General features: G+C 38.1%; 1 protein-coding gene across 2 annotated transcripts; it reads right to left on the bottom strand.

The window, feature by feature from the left end:
• Positions 1–2626: 2626 nt before the first annotated feature.
• On the bottom strand, positions 2627–7705 carry LOC102232889 (paired box protein Pax-4-like). Of its 2 annotated transcripts, none has more exons than XM_023350403.1 (10): positions 7524–7705; positions 7308–7453; positions 6965–7174; positions 6794–6884; positions 5733–5858; positions 5570–5652; positions 5423–5486; positions 5191–5261; positions 4141–4237; positions 2627–3487 (listed from the first exon to the last, which is right to left on the bottom strand). In XM_023350403.1, the coding sequence occupies exons 1-10, from the start codon at positions 7555–7557 to the stop codon at positions 3222–3224; spliced, it is 1188 nt and encodes a 395-aa protein (XP_023206171.1). In that variant the 5' UTR covers positions 7558–7705; the 3' UTR covers positions 2627–3221. The 2 variants fall into 2 exon arrangements, with proteins under 2 accessions (XP_023206171.1, XP_023206172.1); XM_023350404.1 differs by having other exon boundaries at positions 7308–7438.
• Between the last annotated feature and the right edge of the window lie 2338 nt (positions 7706–10043).

Genomic DNA, 10043 nt, shown 5'->3' with positions numbered 1-10043 from the left:
CGAGGAGATAAATTATTACGTCCTCAGAAACGTTGGGATAACAAATGTGGAGATCGTTGGCTTAAGTGGTGTGGAGTTCACTCTGGATGAGCTTTTCAGCTAACTTTGGGGTTGCTCAACATGAGATAAGAAATGCTTTGTGCTCCAGATTTAAGCTTAATATTTGTGCCAAATCATCAGTGGAGGTTTTAAAATGGTATTCTAGGGATTTCTTGCATGAAAGACAGTGGACAGGTACTGAGACTCTGCCATGCTAAACATTGATAAAAATACTCAAAGTAGAAAGAAAATAATCTCTCATGAGATTTTGTGTATCCTGTTTACACTCTTAGGTCAGCACTTGTAAAAAGTTGCAGCTCTTTTTTTTTTTCTTGCGTTTGATAGATGTAACTGCTCCAGAAATTATTAATGTGTTATCTTCAAATGAAACAGCTCCACTTGCATTATGAAATAAAGAGTTCAAGAGGATGAGACTGGGAATGTCCTGTTTGTAATGGACTCAGTCCATAGTTTAGATGCTCTCCAGTTCCAAGATGGTTTTTTATTTCTTCAGCCTAGTCTGTTGACAGAAAAAAAATCTATTAAATACATGTTGTGAGTTGCTAATACGTGCCTCAGACGTTTGCACCTAATAGCATAGTTTCCCAAACTTTGCTATTTTCTTTTGCTCTTCACATTATTAGAGCTGATGCTATTAAGAGTGTACTCTTCTGTTTTTGTTTTCAAATTTTTTTTAAAAGTACTACTAGGTCAGTGCCTTGTGTTCACCAGTGTCATTTTTGGTTTGCCAATAATAGGGTGCCGCTAATGTACAGCTAAGATGGTGTAGTTTAACATGGTTGTATTGCCCCTTTGACCCACAAGAGGGCAGTGTAGTGCCAGGAACAACGGGTGTGGTTACCTTGAATTTGATTAGCTTTGGCCATACACCTGTTTCTTTTTTTTTTTTTTGCTTCATTCAGTCTAGCTGTTCAGTGTTTGACAAGCAGAGGGATGTTTTTGGTAATGTATATTGTTGTTTTTTTCCCTATACATTTCTGAATGTGAATTTATTTGTTTGAAGCTGTTTATTTATGCATTGTTGCATTTGTTTTCCCTCTACATTTTTTTATAACAAAAAAAAAGTAAAAATTGCACACACTTTCAGTGCGCAAAGTCTATTAAAGCAAGTAAAAAGACCAAACAGGAGAGGTTGTCAAACGCCCTGTGCTGGCTGCCATGCTCAGTTAAACTTTTTTTTTAAATTTATTTATCTGTCCTAAATAAAAGGAATCCTGACTCAGAATTGGTTTACTATCTGTCTGTCTTACAGATTCTGGTCAATAATTGTGTGTATTTTTGTTTTTGTTTGCCATAAATAAGTGGTGCTTGAGGGCAATCCTTGAGAGCTACTATCCTGCATCTTTTATATACATCCTTTCTCCAACACACCTGATGAAAATGAATGAGTCCTTACCAGGCCTCTCCAGAGATGAATAACTAGTTTGGTAAGCTGTTTGGTTAGCTCTGCTGAAGAAGAATGCATGTAAAAGTCACAGGATCGCAGCTCCTGGGGATTCGGGGAACCCCTTCCTGACTCGAAGCTTCTGCCTTACCTGTTTGTCCAGTTTTAATGGATAGACATTAACTGGGTTATTGCTGCCATTAATAACCTCTACTCTTGGATTTTGTTGCCTGTGGAAATCGAAAGTGCATACTCCATGCATAGTTCAAGGAAAAGCCCTCTTGGCTTAGTCCTTATGTCTTGAGTACTGTGTTTCCCTCAACATACCCATTGACGGAGATTTGCTGCAAACAATGATCTTCTCTTTGCCTTTCTATTTAAAATACTCATGGCTCGGCACTTGCCTCTCTGTCTCATATACAGTTATTGATGCAAGTGTTACTTTCTTTATCTCTGCAGTTTGGGGGGGGGGTTGCCATTGATAGGACTTCTGGTCCAGTGCTTTTGCGTTTTCACTTTATTTGGTTTAAATTGGACTGTATGGAATTCAAGCCATAAGCCTTTGGTTTTGATTTTACTCAAAATCACATTGAAAATGATGTGTGTCGGTATTAGGTTTGCAATGTGGTTGCTCATCTCTTTGATGCATATGAAAATTAAGCTCATTGTACGAAACACATCCGCACAGAAGCAATTGTACAAATTATTGCTTAGACGCTGTCATGTGGAGATATCATTTACTTATCCACCTTCATGGTGTTATTCCAATGAGAGTCATTTGTCAGTAGGCCATTTCCACACTGCTGACCAAGCTGTTTGCGTTCTGATCCTGGGCCTTCCCCTTATGGCTAATTATCAGGGATCTCAGAGTAGTGTCTCTTTGCTGTTGTAAAGGGACTTGAAGGAACTCAATGCCTTTGCCCTGTTACAGTAATAAAAACAGATGCGAAGCCATGCAGATATCAGGTCATGTTCAGAGTTTTTGAAGCTTCTTTTTTTAATGTTTCTCCCACTGGCTTTCCCTAGAAAATCTTGGAAGGCTGCCTTCACCTCCTTCTGCACTTTTGCAAAACAGCAAAGCCCACAGGCTGTTAAAGCGATAGCAACCATATCACTTTATGGTGATTGCAAATGATCCGTGCAGCTTTGATTTATGTTGACAAGTCATCAGGCCAAACAAGTCACTGACAAGAAACATGAAAGCGCTTTGGGTTGAGGTCATACAACATTTTCTAATTTATCTTTTAATTTTCTCTGTTAGCACTTGATGTACCCTCTAAAAATCTACTCCCTGTGAAGCAAGGCCTGCGTTTATTGGTTACATCAGAGTTTAGAGCCTAGTATTTAAGAACTTGTTCCCTGGAAAGGCACATCAGTAAAACATTCCAGTGAAAGAAAGAAAACAGTTCATCGTTCCAACATTATTTAGTACATAATGGATTGACCTTTTTTCCATTTTTATGAGGGAAATTATTGCATCATTTTTATCTTCTCAAATAGTCAATGTGACAGATCTTTTCAATATAATATTTTACTGAATCAATTTTCTTGTATCAATGAAACAAATCTTTTCTGCAATACTGAATTTATCGTTTTACAGTATCCATTTTACAGAAGCGAAGTGTGAAGGACTTGTTGCAATGTCAGTCTTTTGTCTCCATCTACTGGCCAGAAATTCTCTGCAGTCTAGAAGGTAATTTACTCAAATCTATTAGAATTACATTTTTAACTCTACATGCTAAACTCATTCACCATAGGCAGAAATCCATTCTCACTTTCATACCATGCCACCCAGTTGATGCACATCCTGGGGAGACAGGAAGTTCCCATTTGTTTGAAACTGGCTCCACATAAACGATGTGCTCTGCTTGTTCCACTGCTGGCAGACATGGGAGTGGGTTATGATGTCCTCAGAGGCCAGCTGGAAAGTGTTCTTTGAGTACATGTTGTCTTGAGTCAATGGAAACGTGACTGCATCTCTGTTGCAATGCCGTGGAGTCCTATTGACGGTCTGTGGCAACGTGTCACACAGCTGCTGAGGAACTAAGGGAGAACACATATTAATACACCTGCGCACCTGTACGCCAAACTTTCAAAGCATAAGAAACTAGAAGGAATCAAGCAACTTCACCGGAAAACTGACCAAAATGAAGCTTAAATGTATTTAAGTGACTTTTGTAAGCATCTGAACATCTGCATTTAGAACCTAGATATACAATAGTCTATACCTTTGCCATTAATAACTGTTTCTCCTTCTCTCTTCAAATGTATTATCAATGTTCAGTTATTTAAGGGTGGCAATATAATTGTGAAGTACACAACAGAAACAAATCTAATAAAGTAATAAACTAAACTTTGGCGAGCAAAAATATGTGTAGCTGGCAGAGAAATCAAAGTTGTAACTACGAGTCAACTCTTCCTGCAAATTAGTTTTATTGTAAAATTTTTCAGGTGTTTGCAATAAATGGATTGCAGAAGTAGAGTGCTAGTAGTTGAAACCCAATATTACAGGGAATTTGTCCAAATTGAGTACTGAATTGTGCTTTTGTTGATCATTGCAATGCTAGTTATTCATTGCAGTCTTCACTATTCCACCCATAAATAGAATTAGTGAAACTTTGTAGGCTAATAATTTGAACATAAAAGTGTTTAGATTATTTAGCAGATTGAAACTCAACTCTGATAAAAGATCTTACCAGCTGCTGTTTGAGAGAAGAAACCATTGTGTAGCTTCCTGGAGACTCTGGGTAGGAAAGCGTTGTTTTGACAGTTTATTCTTAATGCGTCCGTTTCCTACAATCAACAATGACCGTTTTTAAAAATGTGTACATCTCCCCTTGTTAAAATTAAGACATACTAAATGTAAAAAGTGTGACAGTGATTAATCTCTTCAAAATCCTTTCTGCATATATTCCAATGAAAATACTGCCCTGTACCCTTCTCCTGACTGATACCTTTATACAATGTAGTCCTTCTGATACTTTGTAACCTCTTCAGTTTTTGTTTTTAGCTACAGAATGCAAATGAGAAAATGCTATGAAAACACTAAGCATTTATGCAGTAGTTCAACTCATTAATTGCAATAATATTGTATAGTATTAATTTTTGGGCCATATGAAGATCGTGAATATCCTCAAAGGACCAGTTATGTCAGAATGTATTAATAAAACCCATTAAGCTGTTTAAAATATTGATATTAAGCGCTGTCTCTGCATTTGATAGACTTCTTAAAATTAAATAATGTTCTACATCTTTTCACATTGGCAGAACACAGATTACAACTACTTTGATTTGATAAAGTAAAATACAAGGACACAACTGTTAGCTTGAATTTTCTATTTATTTATCCCTAGAGTCTAGAGGGCCTCATCAAAGCTTATGGTTGGCCAGAATTGCCTGCAGGGTCTTCAGTTTCACATGTGCCATACATATAGAAATTTCTCCTAAAGAAAATCCCTACTTTAAGCCAAACAAATATATTTGTATTTCAAATGTTGGGATATATATCACAATGTGGGAAAATTGCTTTGACATGACTTATCAGTCACTTCTACATGACATAAAAGTGTCACGAAAATCTGACATTTTAAGGTGTTTAGAGCCAGAAAAACTTCAAGTAAATGGGTTTGAACTCACCACTGATTGAAGCAGAGATTAAAACGACAGAACTGAAGTTTGTTTTAAGTTCTACAGCAAAGACCAAATGAGCTGTAAGAGCTTAATCTAAAAAGTAAATCACAACCTACCTGCGACGTAAAGCTGTGTGTGAGGGCTTGATTTAAAAGAAGGCAATCTCTTTGCTGCTGCAGGTCTGAAGCTGTAGGGGAGAGATTTGTTTTCTAAAAAATTATGAATGCAATTTTTATTTTTCTTGTAGTTATTTATGTGACACTTGCACAATTATTTGCAAACTAATCCCTGCTTTGCAGTTTCTCCCAAATACACAGCTATGTTGTATTTTTGCCCCAACATCCTTACTCTTTGTTTTACTTCTGTGTTTGGTTTCCCTCCTCCATTTAGCTCGTCTGTTTGAAAACCATACCTACAAGAAGGAAATGAACCATCGTGTGTCATGATATTGAATGTGTTTGTGTATACAAACTACTATCGTGATCAAAATTGTACCTTAATGGTGTCCTCGGGAAGTTTAATTTCAGCTGACAGTTTCTCTCTTGTATACAGATCAGCGTACTGGCTCTGGGAAAATTCTGGTTCGAGAGAGATGAGCGTATATTTTCCTGAGCGTAAACACGCTGGAATGTCACAGGATGATGAACAGGATGATTACCTTGCTCGAGTGCTCTGCTCTGCTCCGGGGTGAAAGTGGTGCGGTTCTTGTGCCGGGCACCTTCAGGTTTCTGGTCATCAGAGTTCATCACTTCCTTGTTTACTTCTTCAACCACAGAGTAATGATCTGCAAAAAATACATTAGTTAGCACTTCAGTTTGATTCCTTTGATTCCGAAAGTATGTATTAGCTATTAAAATTACACCCCCTAGTTTGAATATGACTTTTTCAGAAAGGTGTACATAATAACTTATATTGTCCAAATTAACAGACTCAAGTCATCTAATTATACTATTAAAACAAATAAGCTTTAAAAATGTTGAAGGTTGGCCCTGTTTAACATTTAGTTTGTTGTGCATCTGACTATTCATGTGACAGTGAACACCACAGTGATATTAAAATAGCTGTCTAAGGCAGCAAGTCAGAATATTGTAGTAGTTTGTCTGGTAACAGATTTAAGGGTGTCTCAAGATAACAGTCAAACATGCCCAGTTGTGACTGGCCAACCAAGTTCATTGTGAATGTAAATGGTAGGAAGCTAAAAGAAGTTCCAAAAAAAAAAACAACCTAAGATGTCATCAAAGGACCTAAAACGGTCTCTTGCTACTGTTCAGTAACAAGAGACCGTTTTAGCAATCACAAGTTTTGTGATTGTAGATGCCTTTACAATCACAAAAATATTTCACAAATGCTACTTTCAAGGTGAGCAAAAAGTAAACCTTCGCTCTGAAAACATTAGCGAACGAGTTCTAAACCAAACTGAAGTCCTCGAGGACCAGAGTCTTTTTAAATGTGCTTTGCAAAATGTCTATAGTTATCCTTCAAATGATTAAGAATTTAACCTTTTTAAGTAAACACACCCTAAAAAATAGATCAGAAATTAGGTAATATATTTAGTTGAGGTTTAGGTATTAAGCATATTGAAATTATATTAATCTGTAAACTGCAAGAATTTACTACAACATGACTTGGTATATTTAAAAACAAAAGATCAGTGTGAAACTCTTCATAATTAATGAGTGTACAACATTGCTGTCAAAGTGAAATCTTTTGATAACTTACCCTGCTCAGCTCTGATGGGAGCATTGACCTCCATGCACATTATTCCACGATCCAGGTGGATTTCTCGCAAAATCCTATTTATGGATGACACCTTGCAGGAAACGGCGCGCAAAAAGCTTTATCAACTGCAGATGAAAGATAAAATTCAAAAGCATTCTTTATTCCACTTACACTAGGAATTTTTGCGGCTTTACAAGTTCTTGCAAGTCGTTTTCGTATTTCCCAAGCAAAAATAGTTGGCGTTTCCCTCTTGCATTGGATGATGGTGGAGATGACTCCGGGGGTGAGAAGCCGAGGGCGGCTGCCTCCTATGGATTTGGGCTTCACCAGCCCTGTGCGCCTGTAGCGGCACAGTATTTTGCTGACGCACCCGTTGGATACCTACAAAGACGCACTGAGTTAGGTGCAATCCATTACAGATCGACTTTATTTGATCAATCCTGTTCCCGTTGTAATTACGCTTTTTTCCCCTCCCTGAAACGTGTTTTATCTGAGCTGTTTGGATTGTGCGCACCCGGAGAATTCTGGATATTTCACTTGGGCGGACTCCCTCCGAGGCCAGCTCAATCATCTTCATTCTCTTGGACTCCGGTAGAGGTCTGCCGTTGAGAAAGGTTCCTCCTAATTGGTTGACACTTCCACCACCTTGTCGTAACACACCTTCAATTTTATAACTCGGCTTAAAACGTGCCAAAGTTTGATAGATGTTCACAAAAAGTGCAAAACTAACCTTGGCTTTGCAGACTAATCCTTGTTCCGCACATCCTCGCTTGATTGCAGGCTCCTAACTCTTCTGTGCAGGACCGAATTCAGGATGAAGCTCGAAGCCTTAAACTCTAAACGCCTCTTAAGATTGACAGTGTGCGGAATCAAAGCTCTTGGCGGAGATTTATAAGCCTACAAGAGCTGAATATAACGTGGTGCCCTGCATACTTCCTGCAACGTCAATAAAGCTGGGAGGGAACATGAGGGTAAAACTGGGTTTAAACTGCAGGGAGTCTGTGTGGCCATTTGTTCGTTTACTAATTTCTGATGGTAAGTGGCTGCATTAGATTTTATTGAAGGGTATCAGTGCAAGGGGCCTGAGTAGAAATGCACACAACTCTCCCTTTTTCTTTTCAAGAAAAACATATTTGAAATCTTTTATTGTTCTCCATCTACTTCAAAAAACAAATGCCCTCCTTTGTGTTAGGTTGCAATATACCCAACTGAAGTAAATTTCAGTTTGTGGTTGTATGTTCAATGTTCAAATTAAATTACATTTATTTGAAGACTATGCATTTTATATTTTTATATTACTATAATATGATTATACATCATTCTATCTGCAGTGTTTTTGCAGATACCTTATACGCGTTCCACTATCGTGATTAATTGAACATTGCTTCATGAAATTTAGTTTCATGTCCTGACCATGATTTAACCAAAATGTATTGTTTGACCATTTTGTTTTGTTTCTGTAACAAACTTCTGATCCCTTCATAAAACAGATTTTTTGTACATACAATTGAACTCTATTTACAAATGTAAGCTTATTTCCTCAGTCTCAAGGAAATAAGTTGCACTGGATTTTATTAAGGGGTGCTCAATTAAAGTGACCAAATAATGATGTACCACATTCTCTATGTTTTTAGTCATAAAAATTTCAACAAAAAAAAACGTGCATCCTTCTCCTTGCACTTCATAATTAGGCACTACTTTCTTGGTTTGTCACCTAAAATCCCATTAATATTAATTGAAGTTGATCATTATAAGGTACTTGTAATATCTTTACTTGGTACTTTTTATATTTAAGGGATGGGCTGCAAAAAATAAATAAAAACCCTAGTTTCTGACAGTGCAGCAAATTTTTCTGATATTCCCTAATTTCATTTTACCCTCCCTCCCGTGTTCTCATCAGTTCCTTTTTGCGCAGTGACCGATGGTCTTAATTGGAGAGATTGAGGCGCGCTTAATTTCAGCTTTTAAACTTTTATGTTTGTTCCAGCTTCATATTTGGCAACATATTGATCCCAGCTTCCCAGGAATCGAATGAATCAGCTCCGGTGTGTTTCTGGGCTTGCAGTCACGTGACACGAGCATCCTCGTTCACAGCTGAAGTGCCTCGGATTAAAAGGATCTCTGGCCTCCTCTCATAAAGCAAACATTTGGAAATCTGCTCCAATGATGACTGCCATATGGTAAAGTGCTTTTGATAAATCATAAATCCTTCAGGTTGTCTCGTTTTATTACATTTTCCTTCAAAACGTGAACAAATAGACCTCGCGTACATACAGGCGCAAGAAGAGGACCAATTGGGGGGACCTCGCTTATCCAGAAGTGGGAGGCTAACATCCTCACAGATGTTCCTTGGGCAGACAGCAGATAAAAATGCGTTGTAAACGCTTTCCAGGGGAAATATTTGACAAGTAAATATTAGCTCATGTGAAAACCCCACACAAGGCTCGTCTTTGGGCCTGTTTAATGACTAATTGAATATCATTAGTTGGGTCCACACACACCGAAGTGGCATCGACATAAAGGCTCCGATTTTACAAAGCCATATGGCCCACATTATACATTAACCATGAGTGAAAGGACTGCAACTGTGTGTGTACAGTCAGAACGACTGGATGGAGAACAGGCGTTCTTGGACACCATCATCTCCATGCCAACCAGGACAAAGGAAGAATAAGGCGATCGTTTTTGTTTATTATAGGAGATCTGATATGGTTGTTACTTTACAGGTTACTGCTTTGCTGCAGGCATGCCACGTGCCAAATAATGCAGGTCTAAAATTGCTACTTATAACCGATTATTAAAGCAGCAACACATTTTTGTTGTGCGTAAATTGTTGTCTCCCTTCAGCAGCACCGGGTGGGAGTTTTATTGCCTTTAGTGGCACAGCCATCTTTTGCGCTTCAAATAAACGTTTCAGTTGTTTGTATCGTGTATTAAACATGTACATGTGAGCATGTTGGGGCTCAACTTGGTTCTAAAGCGTTTGCAAGAGTGAAAATTCTAGCCGCGTAAAAAGATCACCAAAATCTCTCCAGAGCGCACAGAGGGGCAGCGTGCGCAACGGAGCTGCGCACCGGCTTTGTTTCCTTCTCCGTGTTTCATGAACGCAAGTCATTCCTAAGAATTCTGGTGTGTCCTATTTTTTCACTCCCTCCTGTTGCATACGTTGCATAATTTTAGTAGACTATTAAAAACTTTCACTACTAAAAAATATTCAGATGTACCATCACCTTTCCAAAACCACCGAAAA

This window comes from Xiphophorus maculatus, chromosome 17, assembly GCF_002775205.1.
Source record: "Xiphophorus maculatus strain JP 163 A chromosome 17, X_maculatus-5.0-male, whole genome shotgun sequence".
NCBI lineage: Eukaryota > Metazoa > Chordata > Actinopteri > Cyprinodontiformes > Poeciliidae > Xiphophorus > Xiphophorus maculatus.
Note: the sequence above shows the minus strand (reverse complement) of the source record. Positions and strands in the feature narration are given on the sequence as shown.

Excerpts from the sequence above, each read along its gene's own strand:
- LOC102232889 (XM_023350403.1), bottom strand. The coding sequence starts at position 7,557 with ATGTGCGGAACAAGGATTAGTCTGCAAAGCCAAG. Across the intron at positions 5,653-5,732 it reads GAGCAGAGCACTCGAGCAAG|AATTTTCCCAGAGCCAGTAC; the intron begins GTAATCATCCTG and ends CTCTCGAACCAG. Across the intron at positions 5,262-5,422 it reads ACACAGAAGTAAAACAAAGA|CTTCAGACCTGCAGCAGCAA; the intron begins GTAAGGATGTTG and ends TCTCCCCTACAG.